Source organism: Copadichromis virginalis, linkage group LG4, assembly GCF_057382275.1.
Source record: "Copadichromis virginalis isolate Kocher_CV1m ecotype Utaka linkage group LG4, C_Virginalis_male_GT1.1, whole genome shotgun sequence".
NCBI lineage: Eukaryota > Metazoa > Chordata > Actinopteri > Cichliformes > Cichlidae > Copadichromis > Copadichromis virginalis.
Window position 1 is genome coordinate 33,305,749 of NC_140621.1, and position 21,340 is coordinate 33,327,088.

A 21,340-nucleotide genomic window follows, 5' to 3' on the forward strand; every position below is an offset into this window, starting at 1 on the left:
GGGTTGGCACATTCAGTGTGCATAATACTAACACTGACTTTATAGATGCAACAGTGCCACTGACTCGTCATAAAAAGTCACTGTTTTGAATTTTGATTAGAATTTTTGATGGGGCTGAAGTTAAACCGGATTTCTGCTGGACTTTCTCACTCTCACTCTCACTCTTTCCAGGTGATGGTGCGGAGGCACTGAATGTATTCAGTTTGGCCTTACAGTTGTGGAGATGTTACTGATAAATGAAATTACAAAAAATAGCCGAGAGCATCGGGAGTTAAGGTCAGCGAAGATCACCTTGCTTGCTTTAAATAAAGCAGTGTTAGTTCAACTCTGAGAGAGGCCGAGAAGTGAACCACATTCTTTGTTGTCATGTGTGGCTTATATTCATCTCAACCTCCTGAAAGGGTTTATTCAGACTAAATATTTTCAAGGGTTTTCAAAGGCTCATTTTTAAGGTATAGATTGGTGAGGAATGCAAACTACAGCTGTAGTCTTTAAATATCAAAGCTCAGGATGTATTGGGTTTTATTAAATGCCCCATATTACTAGCAGCTGTCTGATAGAGGCCTGTGAAACAAGTTGTTATTGTTTTGCTTGACACTTTGAGTCATTCAGGCCTGGAAACCAGTAAGTGATCCCCTGCAAAACTCCAGCTGCTAGGGAAAAGTGTGTGTTCCCTCGCTGGTTGGTGAGTGGCTGCTGGAGGTTGCTAGCTGTCACCGCGTGAAATTAGCTTCACCAAAAACCTCCTGGGGATTGCTTTGGTCACTACTACATTGTCACGGTCACCAGTAGTTTGCAAGTAAAATGCAGACTGGGTGCAGCACTTTATACTTATTTCCAACAATATCACCAGTTGCATTGACCAACCCCCCCATGACCCAGTCAGGGAACATACATTTTGTCCTTACAGTCAGTCAAGCTTGCAAGGAAAGCCTGTGAGCTTCATAAACTGACCATGCTGTAGATATATGACACTTAAACTTTGTGAAGATAGCCTTTCTTTAAATAGTGAGAGGATTATGTGCACCAAACTGTTCATGAAAAGGCTGTACGAGGCATACATCAGTCAACTTTATACTGCGTGTGTATAAGATCATCTCACGAATGTGACAGGTGCTACACCGAAATCCTCAGCAGCTAATGAGTAAAAGTTTCTAAGTGTGTCAGAATTATTACAGTACGTCAAAGGAAATCAAGGATCATTTTGACCCGAGGTCAAACCTCCTGCCAGCCGCATTTTGCACCTGCAGCCAAGTGGCAAGCTGCCGACCTTTTGGGCTTAAAGCCAACGTTTTAATAAGTAATCTGACTATGTACCTGTTGAGGCGCGACCTGACTGCCGGGCATGTTTGACACAAGGCTGCACAGGGTGAGCAAATGGTCTCTTCAGGCAGGGCCAGTAAAAATTAAAAAGCACAGCAGGGAGATCTGAAAATTATGAATGCACAATCAAGATATTGTTGCTCGTTGTTATGAAAATGGGGTTTGTGGCATCTATTTTAAAAGGTCCTCCTGTTTTGAAACCATTTGGGTTTGTCTTGACATTTCCGAAAGTCCCACTGCGCTCAGATTTTAACGAGTGCTGGCATTATTGCTGGAGTGTTCATTTGAGATTCTTATGAGGGTGGTCGATATTGTGGATGACAGCACCTCATCAATTAAGCCTGTGGCCTCTGCAGTCACTCTGAGTATGCAACTGAGAAAACACAACATCTGACTCCTTATAATCACAAGTCTTCGAATAAACACTGTGAGATGCCATAGCAGCGTCTCTCCACACATACGGCCTCGCAGCGTTGCGCCGTCATTAATTAGCGTCATCATCTCCGATTGTTTACTTGTCGCGAATGATCATTTAATTAGGTAACTTCAGATGGAGGATCCAAATATTATGGATAGATTATAACAAGATCAGTGCCAAACGTCTCCGGCAGCAGCTTAAAGAAGCTGAAGCTCTGTAGGAAAAATATCAATCACATTTATATGTAAATAGATGTAATTATCTGTTGTAATCATCGCACATTACTCAGGAGGCGGCGGAGGAATGGGCGTTTGTTGCTTTAATTCTGTGAATGTGACAGAAGTGTGAAGGAGACAAAGCAACTCAAAGACATGCAGGGAGCCAGAAAGGCTGTAAAATAACACCCACTTACACTGAAGCCTCCCGGAAAAAGATCATCTCAGTAGTCAGTAAATGGCAAGACACTGATGCTGCTTTTCAAGGTTAGCCTGGGAAATAAATGGCCTAACATATACACAGAGTAAAAGCCTCACAGTGCTAGTGTATATACATTAATATACTCAAATATTTATTGTTCCTCTGACACAACAGATATTAGCAATGGTTGAAATCGTGTGAACTTTAAATGTTAAGCTGCCGTGACCCATCGAAGAGCATCCTTGAGTATAAATATGTAAATATGTAAATATATAGATATGTAAGAAAATTGTGTATGTTTCTGTTCTGTGTCCTGTGTACTGTTTGTTTGTATTTGTGTCTTTTTGGCTGCTGTTACAACCAAATTTCCCCTTGTGGGACAATTAAAGGATTATTCTATTCTATTCTATAATTAATTAACTCTGTTTTCTGAGCAAAACCTCTAAAAACCCATTGCACACCACTAAACTGGTGACCATAAAGCAGCAGATAGCAGCTAAAGAATCAGATGGAGGGGACCAAAAACAGAGCTAAAAAAAGGGAGCTAGTGTTAACCTTAATAATGTTTTTTCTCTCTTTGGATATCTGAAAAGGCAGATGGCTCAACTTATCATCTTGCAGTACATAGTAAAGCACCTATTCCCAACCTTCATGCTGTAAACTGAAACCTTCTGCTGATCGACCAAACCTTTCACAACGGCGATGAACAGACGAAACTGAGAATTTGTGATTTAAGGTCGACAGCGGTCTAAGAAGACCTCCCGGTCACCAGACTCCACCTCCTCCAGCTCAAACTTGATTAAAACAGTAGCCACATATTGAAGATGAGATTTAGGTGTTACTCTAGAAATTGTAACCCTGTAGCTGATTATAGCTGAATGATCTTAAAGCCTTAATCTTGAATTTATTTATAATTTGTTGTGTGATAAGTAGAATAGAGATGGGAGAGCCGATTATTAAAGAGCCTTGATTCCTTCAGATAGCCCACAAAATGCAAAGTACAGAGCGCATTCCCAGAATGGGAGCACAGCCTTGGCACAGAAAGAAATATTGTGCATAAACACAGCTTAGGTTTGTCCCTCCACACCTATGTGTTACTGCTTTTTGCCCTGCAGGGTCTGCAGGTATTTTCTTCTTTTTGTTAAAAAGTCACAAGGTCACAGGAGGAGAGGGGAAAACAACAGGCTGCGCCTCCTCTTGACTGGAAAAAGCATGTCAGGAGCACATGATGCATCCAAGAGCTGTGACACACAATCCCTAATCGATACTGGAGAAACAAAGATCCTCGGCCTCGCGGGCCCCTGGTGGGAAGCCATCATGTAATGCCAAGACAGTCGTCTCGGTTCTCTGGTCTGTTCTTTTCGGCAAAGAGGGAGAGCTCTTTGAAAACAGACCAACATCTGTCAGAACTGTGGGCACAACTGACAGACTGACAAACAACTAAAAACATACTAAATCACTGGAAACAGAGACTGCACTCGTCTGTTTTCAGAGTGTGGAAGTGCACATCAGAGACTAAACAAAGAGCATTCTTCAGCTGTTTGTTCAGAGCGATTTTCTAGTTCACTCTGAAGCTTGCGTGACGCCTGACTGCGCAGTCATCACTGATGAAAGTCTAAACTTGCACGAACTCCAATTAGCTGTAACTAAAATGAAATGCATTCCCAAATTGAAGGGAAAGACGTAAACATTTAATTTTAGTATTCCGTGAGCTCTCTGTTAAATGCCAACGAGCAGATGAGGCTGCCTCATAATTACAAAGTCATTAAAAGATCCCAGTTGCAATTTTCCAGTTTGTGGTGTCTTGACAAAACCTGCCCATTTCTCCTTCATTTCATCGTTTCATCAGTCTGCTTATCAACAGTTGCTCCGTGCCAAACGACCAATGTAATTACGGGAAAACACGGAGCGCAATTATGGAAAATAACTTACTGGATAATTTGTTTTTTGAATACTCTCCTGTCTTTCCTTTACATCAATGATTTCCTTTACATCTATAATGAGAATTAAAACGCTTTGCCAGTTTTTACTCATTTGCTTCTGTTCATGCAATGAGGCTTATTAAATTCAGCTTTTTGCTTGAGCTATAATCTGTCTTGGTTACACACAAAAAGTCTGTAAACATATTCTTTGGCATTAAAAAAATAAAATCAGCAAAAAGCAATGGGCCAAAAAGTTCAATCTAAAAATGGTAAAACAACAACTACTGAACTGAAGAGCTGCAACAAGCAGGAGGTTTGTTACTAATATAACTACAGTTTTTTTGTGAAAAATTGAAGTAGCAATCAGGTCTCGCCAATTAAAAGATTGACGGACCTTCTGAAAAGTGAAGGCAGTGCAGTGCAATTCCTTCCAATGGCCACCAGGGGGAAACAGCATAAGTCTGTGAGAAAGTTAGCATTTGTTTCACTCGCTTAAAATCCTCTGTTAACACTTTACTGGTCTCAGTCACAAGTTGAAGGATAAAGCAGGTTATGATTGACAGGTTGCAAGCCCATGAGTCTGCAGTGTGCTTCAGTCTCTCAGTCTACCATTCGTCGATCATTACACCTGGTTTAAAACAGCAAATAGAAAATCAGCTTGGGACTGTCACAGTGAGTCTGACAATGAAGGCTGTATTTTAACTAATACTGCATTAAAACAATCTTTCAGGAGCACAGAATATAGTTTCATCTGAACCAATGAGCACGTGTGTTTTACAAGTATGATCACAGAGTTCTGGGGTTTTCCTTTAATACTGAGCAGCTTGTCTATGTTCTCGCTTCCTCTCCTTCAGCCTGCCCAACTTTCCACAGACAGAAGACGCTAGAACAGGAATTCAGCGTTGCTCATTAATTACAGCTCTCATTAAATGTGGTCATTTAATGAGAGCTACTCTGAAATGAATGCAGAGATGTCGCCATTCTTGCTTCTGAGAGGACACTGCATTGATGCGAAGAAAAAGTTCTAATAAAAAGAAATCTTTTGGCAGAATCATTAACGATATGTGCACATTCTCGTTGTTTTTAATGAGGTCAGTGGCTGAGTGACGGTTCAGGTACTCATGTTCAGTTTATTGCTATGCCGACACGTCGAGCACACTTTTATGGAACATAAGACGTCGGTGACTTCACGATGTCGCTAATTTCGATTCGCCCAGTGTCAGCGCTGTGGGACTACCATCCAGCAAAGAAGGAGTTAGTATCATAGCTGTGGCGTCCAGAGTTTGGTGTCTATCCCCTGTGGGGAGTGAAAAGGTCAGTCTGCTTTCCAAATATCAAAAGCTGCACATATTATATATTTCTATTATAATCCATTACACATTGGATAGCTGACTTAAATTTGTTTAAATCTACTGTGAACCTTGTGAACCTTCATGGATCTTTTGCTAAAATGGATTTTCCTGGAACGTCTGCACTTTAAACACTCACACTAAAGGAGGACTTTTGTGTATTTCTGTAAAAGCATTGCACTTTTTGCTCCATTAAAGCTGGACATTCTGTTCCCAGTTCATCCCTAAAGTGTTGGATGGGGTGAAGGTCAGAGCTGTGTGTACACAAGTTGAGCTTCTCCACACTAAAATGGGAAAAGCATTTGTTTACAGGGCTGGCTTTATTGAAACAGGAAGAACAGCTAACAAAAAGATCCCCCCCAAAAACACTGGAGGATGTAGCAGAGATTTCTCTGCAGTGGAGGAAAGGATGCTCCTAAACCAAGAAAAACAGAGCCAAACTATAAGTGGATGGAAAGGCGTGTCGAAGGAGAAAGCTTTAGATAAACCTTTGGGGTGGGGAGACGGTTTGTGAATATGTTCTTCAGTAATCCGTTTCACTTCTGGCCAGTTGCAAGCCTGCTTTTGTTTTTTATAAATCTGTTTGTTCCAACTTCAGCTGCTTACTTGGATTCTTCAGGTTTCCTATCCTTTTTCAGCCTTCTGGTTCATGGAGTCCTCTATTTCACGGCAAGGATAACGGCAGCTTTGTGTGATGTGACTTCTGACATATCGAAGAAGACATCAGATAAATCTGTGCTTATCCTTGTTAGTAATTCACAGACTCCAAGAAGCCGTGCTCCCCGAAACACCATCGGTCAAGCTCGTGGCAGCGTGTGGGTAAGGCTCTGAGACTTGTGTGGATCGCGTTAATGTTAGACACCGGCGTTTAAATAAGCAAAATGAAGCAACTTTCCTTTTCACCACAGCACCATGTGAGATGGAAAAGCATGAAAGGATTGGTGAAAGGATTTCTTTCCTGTTTTTTTTTTTTTTCAAATCCTGGTCTTTACAGGATGAGATGATTTCAGTCAGATGTGGTTTACTTGTAGAATGAAATAAGATGAAGTCATGTGCACAGAGAAATGCTATAATTACGCTGAGTGCAGAAAGTGAAAAATGACACTGAGAATTTTTAAATACCCGATACGCTGAGATGAGCAACAACCTTCCAAAACTCATCAAAGATGGGCTGCAGCCAATAAACGACTGAACGTTGCATGTCTTATCTAAAGTCATTCCCCTGAATGTTCATGAAGTCTAACTCTTTGTAACTTCATGTGTGTCCTCCAAGAAAATGTCTGATTAATAAGTAGCAAGTAATTTATTTTTTGGTGAAAGAAAGAAGGGGAAAAAGAATCGTTTGCACCACCAGCTGGTGTTGTGAAACCATAAAAGATGGATGTTGCTTCCGAGTCTAAAAAGTGAAGCTGGGAGTGCAGATTTAAAGCAGGGGGGCCTTAAGTCTGTGTTCTTTTAATAGCTGCCAGGGGGTGGAGCCTGTTCCTATAGAAATCTTGACCTATAAATGCTTTTGTGATATTATTATAGATGCAATCAGTCATTTTGGGTCATATCTAAAAGTAGATTACAGTCACTCCAAGAGTGTGTAAGGAGGATTTTTCAGGGCATGCGTCGGATTTACCCCTTTGTTCATACTGTCTATGCTTGGAAGGGACAACAGTTAAATAATAATGGGATAACACGTTCCTGTGCCATGGCCTAAAAATTAGCAGACGAAAGAAATATCGTCGAGTGAGATCACAGTTAATTAGACAAGTGTAGTCCAAAGTCATACAGGATGTCCTTGTCATTGTTTTTTAAAAGGTTTGTTTGTTCTAGTAGATCGTGAGCTTTCTGACTCACATTTTCTCTTTTCTGATTCTGTTTTAATTTTTGTCTACATTTTTCAGAGTACAGTAGTTGTTTTAGTATCCTTGGTGTTTACCTGTCTACTCCCTCTTTCTATGTCTGTCCCCCTGTTTCAGTTAAATTGTCGTTTGTCTACTTTCTGGTTCATTTTAAAGGTTTACTTTCCTTCAGTGTAGTTTCACCTTGTTTCAGGTATGTGTTTATTTCCTGTTTTATTCTGATAGTCTGTTTTCATCTGTCTTGCTTTGCCCCTCCCCCTGTGTGCTTGTCTTGAGTAACTTCACCTGTGACACGCTCCCCACCAGTCTCCACTCAGCCCTGAGTATTAAATGGTCCTGATCATATGCTCTTCTTTGTTCTTGTCAGCTGTTTTTATCCCTCGTTTCTCTCAGTTTTCTAAGTTTAGGTCCTGCTTTTTTCTCCCCTTCCTATTTACTTTGCCCGCGATTGACTTTTTTTAAAAATTTCGTTTGTTTTTTCCATCTCTTTGGGTTACACAGTTTTTCCTTCCATTTCTGATGAGCCCCCTGGGGAAACTGTTAAGATATTCATTGTGTGTACTCATGGTGTACAGTGTGTTTAACTGCATTATGGTAACTGTTGTTTAACAGAGAGACAGTATTATAGTTGTCACCACAAGGAGGCACTGTTTCATTGTAAGGGCACGTATGCTGAGTCATCACGCCCCTGAGGGAAAAAAAAGTATACAACAACAAAAAAGGCACCCATGAGGAAAAGTTTTGCCGCATGTTGATGTGGAATAAAGTTCCCAAAATATTAAGGACATTTTTGCCTCCGTCATTTTCCTTCGAGTTGATCGCTGTCGATGCTGCAATACTCAACAGAAACAAAAAACAGCACTTTACACAACAATTTTTTACCTGTATAACTTTTAAATATTTCTACCTTGTCAGTATTTTCCAACCTGCCTCAATTTCCTTAGTGTAGTGCAGTAGTGCATATATCTCCCATATATATCCCTGTATGTAAAATGTATGTAAAACTGTGCCTGTCTAAAACGTTGCTGTGCATAGAAGGCATTCAAACATGAATGACTAAAGTCATTTGTTTCAGGAAAGTAAAGCAATTACAAGTAAGTATAATCATATATATATATATATATATATATATATATATATATATATATATATATATACACCAGTGCCCAAGAACACCTTGTGCATCTCTCTACAAAGTCAAGGCAGTCCTGCCTTTGACAAAACAGCAGAGAACCAGCTGGCAATTTAAATGTAAGCTGTAGTGATAGTTGAGTCACAGTAGGGTTTTTAGGTTGACCAAAGTTGCTAATTAAAATGTGTCATTTCTTTAGTTCAGCTTTGACGAAGGTTGTAGAGGAAATCTGATAAATAGCATGTGCAGAATTATGTAATTGTCGTCAGTATAGCAGAGGTGTAAACATGACTGCTGAATTTAATATCCAAAGCATCTCATCTTGTCTGGTGTCACATTAAATTTTAGTTTTCAGTTTCTGTATACACGTTTTTCAGTTTATTTTGCTTTGATTTGGGAATTTATTCCATTTTTTTCCACCAACATTAACAAATAACACAAGTGGGCTCCCACAAGTAGTGCTCTATTCATCTGTTGCGTTATGTGGTTAGTCAAATTGCCTCACTTCACTTTTCCAGTTCAAAAAAGCGACATTAATTTATTATATATCATAAATTTGTAGTTGCCAAATACACAAAATGTCACTAAACTGCTTCTTCTTTTTTTTTTACAGATGTAGTTACTCTGTGTCAGATTGTAAAGTGTTAGTAATAATTCAATGTATCCATCATAGCTTCCCTTTACAGATACATGAGAGCTTAAAATCCTGAATGGCTCTAGAGAAACTCGTCTTCCTCTGTAAACTGGCCTCTCCATAACACATGCATATGTAGAAGGGCAAAATGAGGTGATCTGTCCCACCAAGTCCACATGGTACTTCACACTCTGCCAGCATAATGACATAGCATGGGCTGTCTCGGTAGCCAGCGTCTGTCCATCAGCTTCCCCCAGAGCGAGGCATTTAAAATGGATCTGGGTCACAGTGGGATCCCCTCTGTCCACCCGCTGGAACCTGGAAGCATTCAGTTCATTTGTGACAGATCTGCCTGAATTACTACAGCCAATCCATGTGACACACTTTACTGACAGTGAGAGCTGCTGCATTATGTATTAACACCTAGACGGTGTGTTCTTTTTCAGTACACGCTGATGCATTCAACATGCCACTATCTCTGTGTGAATGACAAAACTGACATTTGCTCCACTTTTTTGATTCCGTACTCGAGTGACTGCTGTTTAGCACTTTAATAACACTTTAATAACAGTACTCAGTATCAGTATTCTCTCATTCTACCTTTAGTCTGAGGCTCTTCTCTTGTTAAGGCTCATTAGTTCCAGTAAAGGGAAATTTTCATACAAGATCATTTTCAACTCTGGTGACAGTCGCAGTAAAAACCTGGGTACATAAAGAATCTTTTTATTTATTTTTACATTTTGGTTTAGAAGAACTCGACTGGTCGGCACAGTCTCAATCTGAATCTGAGCTTTACTAAAAGCATCGACTGTCAGCTGAGCTTTAACATTCAGTGGTTAAATAAGAGCAAATACGTGCAGTCTTTTCCAAAAGCCTGACGGCATTCAGCCCTGTGGCAGCTGGGATAGGCTCCAACCCTCCCATGACCCTGAATTGGATAAGCAGAAGAAAATGGATGGGTAGATGTATGGTTGGATAGACTAATGGCATTACCTTTGCAGATGGGTGAAGGCTATTAATTATACCCACATGTTTCAGTATATTTCAGTAGTGCATTAAACTGCCAAGTTTTGTATGTAAAACAGTGTTAAGCCTTATCTATGTAATGCATCTGTAGTGCATCTGTGCACTGCTGTTGCAGCAGACTGCATAGCCCTAAGAGTTTTGTTGTGTTGTCGTCCTGCTGGGTTTCAGGCTTTAGTGAAAGAGGACATCTTTTAAAAGGCTCGGCTTTGCATGACGCACTTGATGTTCTCTAGTGGGGGAGATTTTCTTCTTACTTTTAAAAACAAAATACTTTTTGCATCAAGTTACCTTCACTTCATTTGGTAATCCCCTGTAATTCTTAATATGTAGCAGGATTCTTTAGCTGTCAATTTATTTGAAGGCACGGACTTTAAATTTCATATATTTGATGTGAAATGTCAGCTTGCTGACCAAACACATCTAAAGAAATAGAGACTCCAGCCTCATGAGTAACTGAGTTTGATGTGAATGAGCTCCATGCTCCATGTTGCCATGCATGGGACTAGATCTGATTTATTTTTTTTGTATGTATATATAATATTTAATATTTTTCTTTAGGTCTCCGATATGTGCTCAGTTTAGTACCAGAGGCACTGCACAATGCTGGTGATCCCATTCATATTTATATAAAGGCATCACACCCATGCATACTCTGAACCGGAGATTACCTCAAAGCGAAACCATCTTTGCCGGGTGATAAGCTTTTGAACCTTGGCTAAACATTTGTGGTACATTTTAATGTGTGAAATTTATCTAGAGGTCTGTTTTTCTGCTCTGGGGAAAAAGCAGTTTCCCCAATTACTCAGATAGTAAAAGGTTATTTACTCGGTACAAAACCTCTGTTCATAGAAGGGTAATTTAACTGGGTTTTCTATAGCTGCTATAATTGGCCCCTTGATCAAACCTGTGTGACTGGAAAACAGAGTACAGCTGCAGGGAGGACGGACCGAAGACATGCTTTATAATGATGCAACGCACCTAGCCAAAATAGTCAAAACCGTTTAACTCTCAAAGCCTTTACATTCAAAAACTAACTGAATGTAAAAGAGACTCCACCAACTCCACATTAAGGATGTTAGCAAAAGTCAACATTTGTCTGAAATGTCACAAACTCCCACCGGCAAATCAGCGTCGGTGACCTACGGGCACCGATCTTTCACAAAGGCAGAACTCAAGCCACTGTCATCAGCTCAAAGCCTCTTAAAGAGCTCACACGCAGCTATCAGAGCTGTGCTTTTACTGCCTTATTGAATGATAGATGAACATATTTAAATGGAAATAAGCCACAACTGCATAACCATGAGTTGTATGTTGTTCAGGGGGGAAAAAAAGAAGATATAATTGAATAAAGGCAATATTTTCACTTATTGGAATTCCCATTGCTTCTCAGTGACAGAGGTCTCACAACATATTGCTTTGTTCTATAGCCAACAAAACAACACATTACAATATTAGCGCAACATCAAATGACACACCCGCCGCAAAGATGGATGACCGTGAGGTGCAGCCGCTTCCACGTACCCAGACAAAGTGACTATAATCAATCATCTTGGTAAAGCGCTGCTAAACAGTGGATTCTGTCAAATGGAAGAAACACTTACAGGCTCATAACTGAGCAGTGGCAGTTTACTGCTCACTCGAGACACTGAACAAATCAAAGCTTTCATGTCTGGGGATATAGCAAATACTGACTTGAGTGGATGGAAGGGCTGACTGATACTCTGCTGAAATAGAGAACAACATTTGTCACGTTATTATAGAAGAGCCAGTCGTGCCGAACTCATAAAGGTCAGTTTTTCACTACTTCAACACTGCGGCATAGATAATGCATAAAGTGTAGTGACTGTCAAGGCAAAGCAAGGTTATTTGTATTGCACAGCAGCTATGGATGGCCTGTATAACACGGGTGTATAATGTATTGAATAGGACCGATAGAAGAATCTGTTCTCAGATTCTGAGTCTTCGAAAAACCCCGAAAACAAAAATTGGATCCCTTGAGCCAGGAGATACGTTGACATTTTTCATAAGCTGTTGTCAAACAGGCATATTAACAGTATTATAACAGTAATCCGGTCGTTAAGTCTGACATCACTAGCCGTGTCTGGACCTAAACTCCGCTGCAGGTCCATATATCAAACGATCACTATGGCATTACTGAGAGTTGAAAAACTGTCTAAAGTCTTTCATCTTTAATAAAATGATCAGCGTTCTGCTCTACCAGGTGTAACAATTGAGTTTAACATCCAGGCATCCATGAAAAAGCAGAGGGAGGTCAACAGTGATCACTGACTGTTTTAGGAGCCTTTTGAGATCAAATAGAAGAAAATACAAAACATTAAACATGTTAACAACACAAAAGCCATATTAAACGCAGACTACTTTAGGCCCAGAAGTAGGATTCGTCACGTCATCACTTAACGACCGGATTAGATTCCAGTTATAACCATCTTATTTTTATTTGGGCTGTATACCTCATGTTTGCTGTGCTGCTGACTGGTTTAGTTTAACTTGATTTGTAATATGTTTTTGACTTGATTGTTATTACTTTTGAGTCGGGTCAGTTATTCTATATAATAATGCAGTCTGAATAAATCAAAAAGGGGCTTCTTTTTTATTACCTTTCTTTGTGTCTGCTGATGTTGACACACTTTTATTTGCTTTTGTTCTTCTCGTAACAGGAAACCACCACCATGACTACCAGCATAGCCACCTGGACCTGACCGCCCTGACACCTAAAATGGGTAAGAAACTGCTTGACTGCTGATGTGTAGTTACAGGCAGAGTCCAATTCACTGTGTAACCCTAGACTGAACGTGATATACTCTTTTTAGTTTAGCCTGATTTCATGGCAGTCATTGGCTTCATTTTCCAAAATGATATGCATTATTATCTCTAAGTGATAGAAAGCCGAGCAATTTCTGTGATAGACTATTTCCAATTTCAAAAACAAAAGTATGCCTTTCACAGGGAATTTAAAGTACGAGGAGCTGATAAAGAAATCCTCGGAGAAAATGAAAAGCAGAAAGTGTGATAATCAAAGGATCGCCTGTGCAGTTTGCTCGAGTTATTGAAAACCCAGTTACTCTCATAGCATCCCATCTATTTTTCTAAATGTGATTTTCTGTGAAAGGGGAGCAGCTCTTCACTGTGGAATTACTGAACGGTTCTGCATCTAAATGGCTGTGAAATGAAAGAGGCAACCTGGATTTTTAATTACTTACAAGAATCCCCTCTGTGATATTCTAAAACTGCAGAGGCCAGTGTTTTGTGTCACTGTTTCGGGTTAAAGTTATCGTCATTGAGTCATTAAACAAAGTTTTTTACCATTAACGGAGCGCTGCCATCCACATCCTGCCTGCGCTTGTCTGCCTCTTAAACAGGCCGGCTTTTCATGGGAAAATGGGTTTCGAAAGTGCTTTCAGAACCAAATAAAACTCTTCAAACAGCACTTTTGAAGTCTATTTAGCTTCTGATGAGGATCATAGCTGCAATGCATAATTCAAGAGTTGCTGGTTTGGACGTTTTTGTTAACCCTTGGCAGCATTCCTGCAATATTGTTTTTGACCAAGGGCGACCTCTAGTTTGAAACATACTGTGCACATTGATTGTTATTGATCCTTTCTTTCTCACTTGGATTTGTTAGCCCACAGACAAATGAGATACGGTAAGTAATACACATACACATGGTGTTTGTGTGTATCTTTTCATCAGTTTTTCTTTAACATAATTCATGTATAGTAGCAACTGAATTCTTTTCCTGCACACTGAGGGTCATTATTCTCCTTTTCTTTCCTTTTGTTCAAGCGCTTGTGTATATTTTGCAGTTGCAAAACTTCACATTGCTGCATTACAATCCATGACCTTTAGTCCAACCTTAAAAATCTTTTCTACACACATTTTTTTTCTTTCCTCTTCCTTCACTCAACCTACCCCACAAACCCCCACACACACTTTCTGATTCTGTGAATGTCTCCCCTCTACACCATATGTTCCTTGGTGTTGTGAGTCCCTATCCTCCTTGCTGCAGTAGTCGCCCGGTCCTATTTTTAAATCCAGCACCCGCGTCCCTGCCTGAATCCCAGCCCTTTCCGCCCACCGCGCCTCCTGACCCGTGACTGGGCGTCCTAAATTCTGAAGCCACAGGAGCTCTGTGCAGTGCAGGGAGCTGTAATGGTGTTATACATATCACAGATATCCCCAAATGAACTGTTAAAGGCGTGCAAAATGATCTGTCGTTTGAGCTGCTTAGATGCAGTTGAGTGACGCAGTTTCCCGCTGACTCAGAACTGCAAAGAAGACAAATTAGTCATTTCATTGAAGCTGCAACTTCAGTAAATAATATCCTTGAAATGCCTTGACGCAAAATCCTCAGCAAGCCTTAGCAAGCAAAGCGCTCTTTGTTAAGCATAGTCCTTTCTAAAATACAGCCCATTCTGACTTTTTAATTTTTAGTTCAGTTCAGTCTAACATGTTATCTCTTCTTTTTAAAGTTCTGAGTATGTTTCTGTCCAGCAAAGAATTAAAATTACATCTTCCAAACTGGGATCCCAGTCTGAGAGGTTCTTAGTGCCAGAAGTAGCCATGTTTAGACAAAAGGCTGAAGTGTAAACTATCAACCAGTCCCAGCAAGCTTGGTTCACATTGTGCATCCATAGATTGTACTGATGCAACCAACAGATACACTATATGGTCAAAAGTACTGAGCTACCTTTACATTACCTACAGAAGCTGCTCGGCAATGGAAACCTATACCATGAAGCTCCCAGTGCACACTTTTTGTGCTGATGTTAATCCCAGAGGAGTTTTGGAAGTCTGGAATTACTGGTGAATTTCATGCACCATGTGCCTCAGCACTGGTTGGGATGCTGTGATTTCTAAATGTTTCCATTTTGCAAAAATACAGTTTACAGTTGACTGTGGAATATCTAGTAGGAAGGAAATTCTGTTGCAAGAGTGGCATCCTATGAGAATACCATGCTCGAATTCACTGAGTTCTTTAGAGCACAACATTCTTTCACAAATATTTGGAAAGGCAGAGTGCATGCCTTGATATATGCATACTTGATTTTTTTCCACCAGTGGCAGCGGGACTTTTGTCCATAAAGTAGTTAAGGCTGACGCACTGGTAGCTGTTGGTCAACAAATGTTGAAATGAAAAACAAGGATTTGTAAAGTTTTTTTTGCAGAACTGTTCATCTTGAAAATGAAATATGTGTAGAGATGTTTGCCTGGCCATGCCAGATTCCAAAAAGCAGGACATCACAAGCTGAAATGATGCCGAAATTCACCGCTCAGTTGTGGCTATTTTTAACAAGCACCACAGTTCAGAAGAAAAATGACAGTGATCATTTGGAGCGAGCCCCAAGTTTTTGGCATTTCTGAGAGAACTCATGCAACTATCTTAAGGATACATACACATATGCCCAAAATAAACTATCCAAATGTCACAAAAGAAAAGATGTTCTCATCTGAATGGAGCCATGTACCAGGCTTAAATATAAAAGGGTGAGAGCGACTTTGAAAACAAAGGGGAAAAAACCAAGAAAAAGTTGCAGACGGTCGCAAGGAATAGGCAAAAACTTTCGACATGGTTCAGAAGAAAGCTACAAAAACCACTTGAACCACATCATTTCATGAGTGGATGGAGGAGGAACAAGGAGCATATGGAGGATAAGAACAGAAATAACTGGCCTTTTCTGTTAGTTCTGACTTTAAAACAGCCCAAATCTGACCAGCATGCACATAAGATATGGTGGGTGTAGTTACAGTGGTTACCCCAGTTACCCGTGCCCACATTCACATTTTTAATACTCTAACTTGCTGTTCAGTGTCTCAGTTATTTATTAATTTTATTACCAAAAGTTGAAAAAATGTGTAAAACAGTCCCTAAATGCTCTGTAGTCCTGCTCAATCTTTCTCAACACACATTTCCCACTGCATCACTTTCCTTTCTTTTTCCCTCAAGTAAAGACTCCCAGTGTAGAGCCCATCCTTTTGACTGACTGTGTGCTGACTGCAGTGCACCACTTCCTCCCCTGTCCCCTGTAGAGCGACCCCAGCGGATGAACAACATCCTGACCTCAGCCACGGAAGCCTACGACCTGTCCCTGTCCAGATCCTTCCAGAACCTGAGCCATCTGCTGCCTTCCTACGAGCTGGCCCTCAAGTCTGACTTAAGTAAATACTTTCCACAGATCTAGCAAGTGGTCCTTCAGTCGTCCTCCATCACTGTGTCATACCTGATACGCTGCAAAAACACAGGCGATGACATCACCCTCATGTCGGGCCTGTGCATTAGAGGTTTTACTCGATTCACCGCGCCGGGCCCGATGAAACATCTCAATGTCCATTACAGAGACATGCATCATGATAACTACCTCCAGATGTTTGTTAGCTCATCATACAGATAGTACTCTCACTTTTCACCTTTTTAGGGAAATAAACTTTTTAAAATGCATGACAGCACACTCAGAGGCTCCACACTCATTCCCATCCACTCATCTATCGGCTCATAGACTGACATCTAATTGGCGTGTAATTTAGTTCCATCTGTGGCCCATGTCATGTTGCTAATGTCTCTTAATGACATATTAAGAACCTTTTTTTTTTTCAGCTGAATGGCTTCTATACAACAACTGGATGGCACTTTAATGTCTCGCCAATACTACAGTTCATTATCCTCATGGTGACATTTTCAGTTTGATGATAATGTGGATGCTGCTGCTTTAACCTCCTCACTGGTGCATTGTCCACTGGTTCGTAGAATGGTTTCATGTGATGAGTCAAGTTTTTCTTCATTTATTTAACTTTCATTAAAGCCACAAGTTTCCTGAGGTATGCTCCATCTGTGTGGAAGGTCTTTCCTAAATGACAGTAAATTACATTTACCTTTATTGCACAGTAAGATGGGACATGAGGCATGAACAAGAAAACAAATAGGAAATCTCGACTATTTATGAATTAAACATTTTTTAATGCGATCTTTAAATTAAGCTGTTTATTTAATGTTATGTTTATCTTGTGAATTAATTCAGTCCCAGGTCATTAAACTGCAGCTTTGCTAATTTCTAGGCTGGGCACGTGGATTGTTAGGGTCCATTGAGTTGACGTATTTAGTGAGATTTTATAATCAAATATTGATTGCATATAGCCTTATTCATGCTTGACGTTTCTGGGGCATGTTTCCATGTAGCCAAAATTAATCAAACTCAACAACTGCATTAAAAGTACCTCCACACATTTGCATCAACATAAAGTATGAATGTTTTTCTATTGCATTAAAAAGAATACACATGCATCTTCCATACAAAATACAGGCATCCGGTGTAATGATAAGGAGGTTTTTGTTCCAGCTGCATATACCTATTCCCTACCAAACACCAAGCAATCACTTTCCAATCTGTCGGGGAAGACACATTTTTCCTTACTCACTGAGTCACTGGCAGATCTTTAGGTCTGTGTGTCCTTGGCTTTGCAGACAATTTCACAGCAACCGTCTATAACCTCCAGCAACTGCTTTTTCTCTAGCAACTGGTGGTTGCCAGGCAGTTGCCAACCAGTATCTTGGCCTGTGTGAGTGGGGCATTAAATAGTTCAATTCAATTCAATTTTATTTATACAGCCCCAAATCACAACAAGAGTTGCCTCAAGGTGCTTTATATTATAAGGTAGACCCTACAATAACACATGCAGAGAAAAACCCAACAATCATACGACCCCCTATGAGCAAGCACTTTGGCGACAGTAGGAAGGAAAAACTCCCTTTTTAAATAGTATGCTCTAAATGCTCTAAAATTCCACAAAATATATAAAGCTGAAGCAGATCAGTCATTCCAGCAGCTGATGTGGGCTGACATGACTGTTAACAACTGGCATATATATTATATGTATATATAAAATTGCTTTTATCCTACTCGCTTATAGCTTTAGCACCCAGAAAGTACACATTTCATCGCTAACTTCTGGGTGTACTTTAGTTTTCCCTTAAGCTCAGAAAGAGCTTCACAAGAGTTTGCAAAAATGGTTCAAATAAAACCTTCAAAGCATCAGGAGGAATCTTAAGACAAGGTACGCACACAGAGAAAGCCACTTAAACATGTCACTGGTCCTTTTTTACACTGTGTGGTTATGTGATAGAAAAACATGCATCAGAGCAATCTCCTCTCAGCGCATTCCACATTTGTCTTTTATAAGTTTGTCTTTTCTTTCACTTATCAACTCAGGGCTTTGCTCTTATCTTGCCAGAGTCCTGTACAAACACAGAAAATCACAGAGATGAATCATGTTGAACTACAAAGAAGCTTTTTGAATTTGAGACAGGGGCCCAGCAGAATTTGTCAAACACGCAAGGAAAGTCATCCCTTGAAGAAAAAAGAAGTTCTAGCATGAGTGAGATCTTTGGAAACAAGCCTAAAAGTAATATAATTAGTTGCAATTTTAATGGAAACCATCTGGAGAGACGATGATTAGTAAATTAAATTAGCATGGTTTATTTGCAATTTAAAATTGGCAATTATAAATCATTTCTGGTGTGTAGTTTTTGTGTGTGTATGAGAGAGAGAGCGAGAGCGGCACTTCCATCCTCTCCGTCCTTCAACGACGTCAACGACGCAGGGATTGAGGACGCAGCTCTAAAATAACCCGCTTAGCTCCTCCAAGGAGGCGGCACAAAGAAGGAGAAACCAATCATATTTGGCTCTGCTGTTTTTCCCCTTAATCACCCTTAAAAGGGATTAAAACACCTTTTAGAACAAATAAGCCACCTTTAATCCGCCCAAAAAGAAATACCTAAATGATATTACTCTATCCCCCTTTTACATTCTACCACTCCTACTCCAAACCTCTGACGATCACTTTATAATTGATGTTCCACCAATTTCACGAGTGTTAGCGCATTATATGATTACGGTGTCCTGTGATCAATAGCTGACACATAAATACACTGGCTATACTGCATGTAATCTAGCAAAGTGGGAGCTGGGGTTTAATTAGCAGTTGTTAGCAATTTCCTGTGTTGTAGCTCTGCTTCACATTTGGGACCCTTCAGCCTCTCGCAATCATTTTAACAGTAAAGTGCTGCGTTTTATCTGAGCCGCAGAGATGAGATCAAGTAATTTCCATTGCCCTTCTTAAATCATTTCAGCCACTTACACTGTAAACGGTGGAACATGTGTACATCCATAAAGAATAAGACCTAAATCAAATGGAAGCGGAGGCAGTTATAGAGGAGCAGGCCATTTCGAGGATGACTTTACTTATCTCAGTGGCAGAAAGGAAAAAATAGCTAATTTCAGCTGATTGTAACAAAAAGCATCTCTTGTTTTCTGATCTGTTCTTGTCCTGTCCTATGAAAACTTTGACTTCAAATATAAAAGTAAACAATGTGTAGGAATTTGTAGAAAGTGGGGGACGTTGCTACATTTTACTACATGTGTCAATAGCAAAGCATCAACCCTAATGAATGACATCCTTCAGCATCCATCTAAAGATAAATACTGAGTTATATAAAGAAAAAGTAGAGATTGAGACAATAAACTGAATAGAAAAGTGGTTACTGAGGTCATAAATCATAAAAGCAGTACAGTCATTTTCCCATAGACTTCTATACTAAAACAGGCATTTTGCACCACAGTCGAGACAGTACAAAAGATAGATGTCGTTACTGTGACGTCACCTGTTGGTTTGCAAATTCCTGTTTTCAAGCCTCAAGATGAGCCTTTCAGGCATCTTGACTGCAAAAAATATATGTGGGGAGGAGTTGGGAAGACTTAAACTGCTTGCTCATTAGCTAACGACTGACAATTCGTTAGCAAACAAGTTCGCAGAAAATACCACAGATGGTCATCCTTTTGGAAACGAAATCAGAAAGTTGCTTCTCGTAGACTTTTTATGAGACTTTTTGCAACCTTAGATATCCCCATGGTGGTGTTCACATAGACCACAGTTTACGACATTTTACCACAAGGAATGAATGCTAATTTAATCTTTAATCTTCCCTTTTCAGACCCTAAGGTTATATAGACTCCGCTCCGTGTTGTGGGTTTTTTTCTTATTTATGCCATATCATTATCTGAGTGTAACTCTTGAGATCTTATTGACTGGAAACTTTACTTTGACCTGTCATTAGAGATATGAGCCGCAGCTTGTCAGTTGTGTCTATACTTGTAGTTCGGTTGACATTTCCCGCCGTAATGTCATATCTAAACCAACCCTTCGGGGAAGAATGCTAGACCGCATCGCCACAGGCAAGAGTTTGGCTTCCCTCATTAGGAATGCACAGACTAGTGGACATTAAAACCTCAGAGTGGGAGAAAATAAGGTGACCTTCTGCATCCAGGCGTGACATCTCTCCCAGAGAGACGAGCATCCAGACAAACAATTCCCATCATCCCCTTTCTCCACGACCTGGTGAAGCGTGATATAGTCCTAAAGCGCCAATTCAACCTCTGTGTTCTGCAGTAATTAACTACTGCAGAGGTAACAACTGCTCAGCACAATAGTTAATCAGGCAGGCACCTTGGTAGCCTTCCCCTTTTTGCGAGCACGGCCAAAAACCAGGTAGACAGAAGTCTGCTGAGAGCTACCTGTGGCTAATACTGCGGTAATGATTTTACCATTAGGAGTGTGTGCACACAGCGGAGCGGCGGCCTGCTTTCTGGCAGAGGATTAAATGACTGGTTGCCCGTTCAGGCACCACCCGCGCATGAACTGTTGAGTACTGTGGTTTGCTGATGAGTGTTCTCAATGCTGAAGGACAAATACATTGACAAGAGCTTGGAGTTATCCTGTTTTTCACGAAGGGAAAGGACAAAACAATTCAAACTGCTTTGAATAGCACTTTCCAGCTGGTGTGGGATTATGTTATCAGTTCTTACTGCCACTATTACCGTGGGGATCGCGTTTTTGTGAAAGACCGGGTTAATCTGCCGCCGCAGCTGAGTGTTTTGTTATTTGACTTAATGATGTCGCGAGACGCACTACGCAACCGTCATCTGTACTGAGCCACACAAATGGCACGAGCCTGGCCTTCAGTAATAGTAGATAGAAAGCTTCTAATACCCAAATAGCCACAGAAAAGAGATTTTATGCTCAGTAAAGAGTCTCCTTAGACTGGGGAGAGTTTTTTTTTTCTGATGCAGGTACAGGCTCTTGCTTGTGCAATAATTTGTTTTGATTACTAAAACGTATCAGAATGAAAAATGATCTAATATGCTGCAAAGCACGACTTGCCCAGGAAACATTTTGGCAATGAGCAACCATTGCTTTAATA

The 21,340-nt window shown here is 40.3% G+C and overlaps 1 protein-coding gene across 4 annotated transcripts in view; it reads left to right on the forward strand.

Moving 5' to 3' along the window:
- The window catches only part of shisa6a (shisa family member 6a), an 85,332-nt gene that overhangs the window by 58,841 nt on the left and 5,151 nt on the right, over positions 1-21,340 (forward strand). For 2 of the 4 annotated variants that reach the window (XM_085455015.1, XM_085455016.1), the window contains 3 exons: positions 12,750-12,812; positions 13,715-13,735; positions 16,120-16,248. In XM_085455015.1, the coding sequence (XP_085311141.1) occupies positions 12,750-12,812; positions 13,715-13,735; positions 16,120-16,248 (213 nt within the window). The remainder of the gene's footprint in view (positions 1-12,749; positions 12,813-13,714; positions 13,736-16,119; positions 16,249-21,340) is intronic. The other 2 variants (XM_085455017.1, XM_085455018.1) reach the window with 2 other exon arrangements.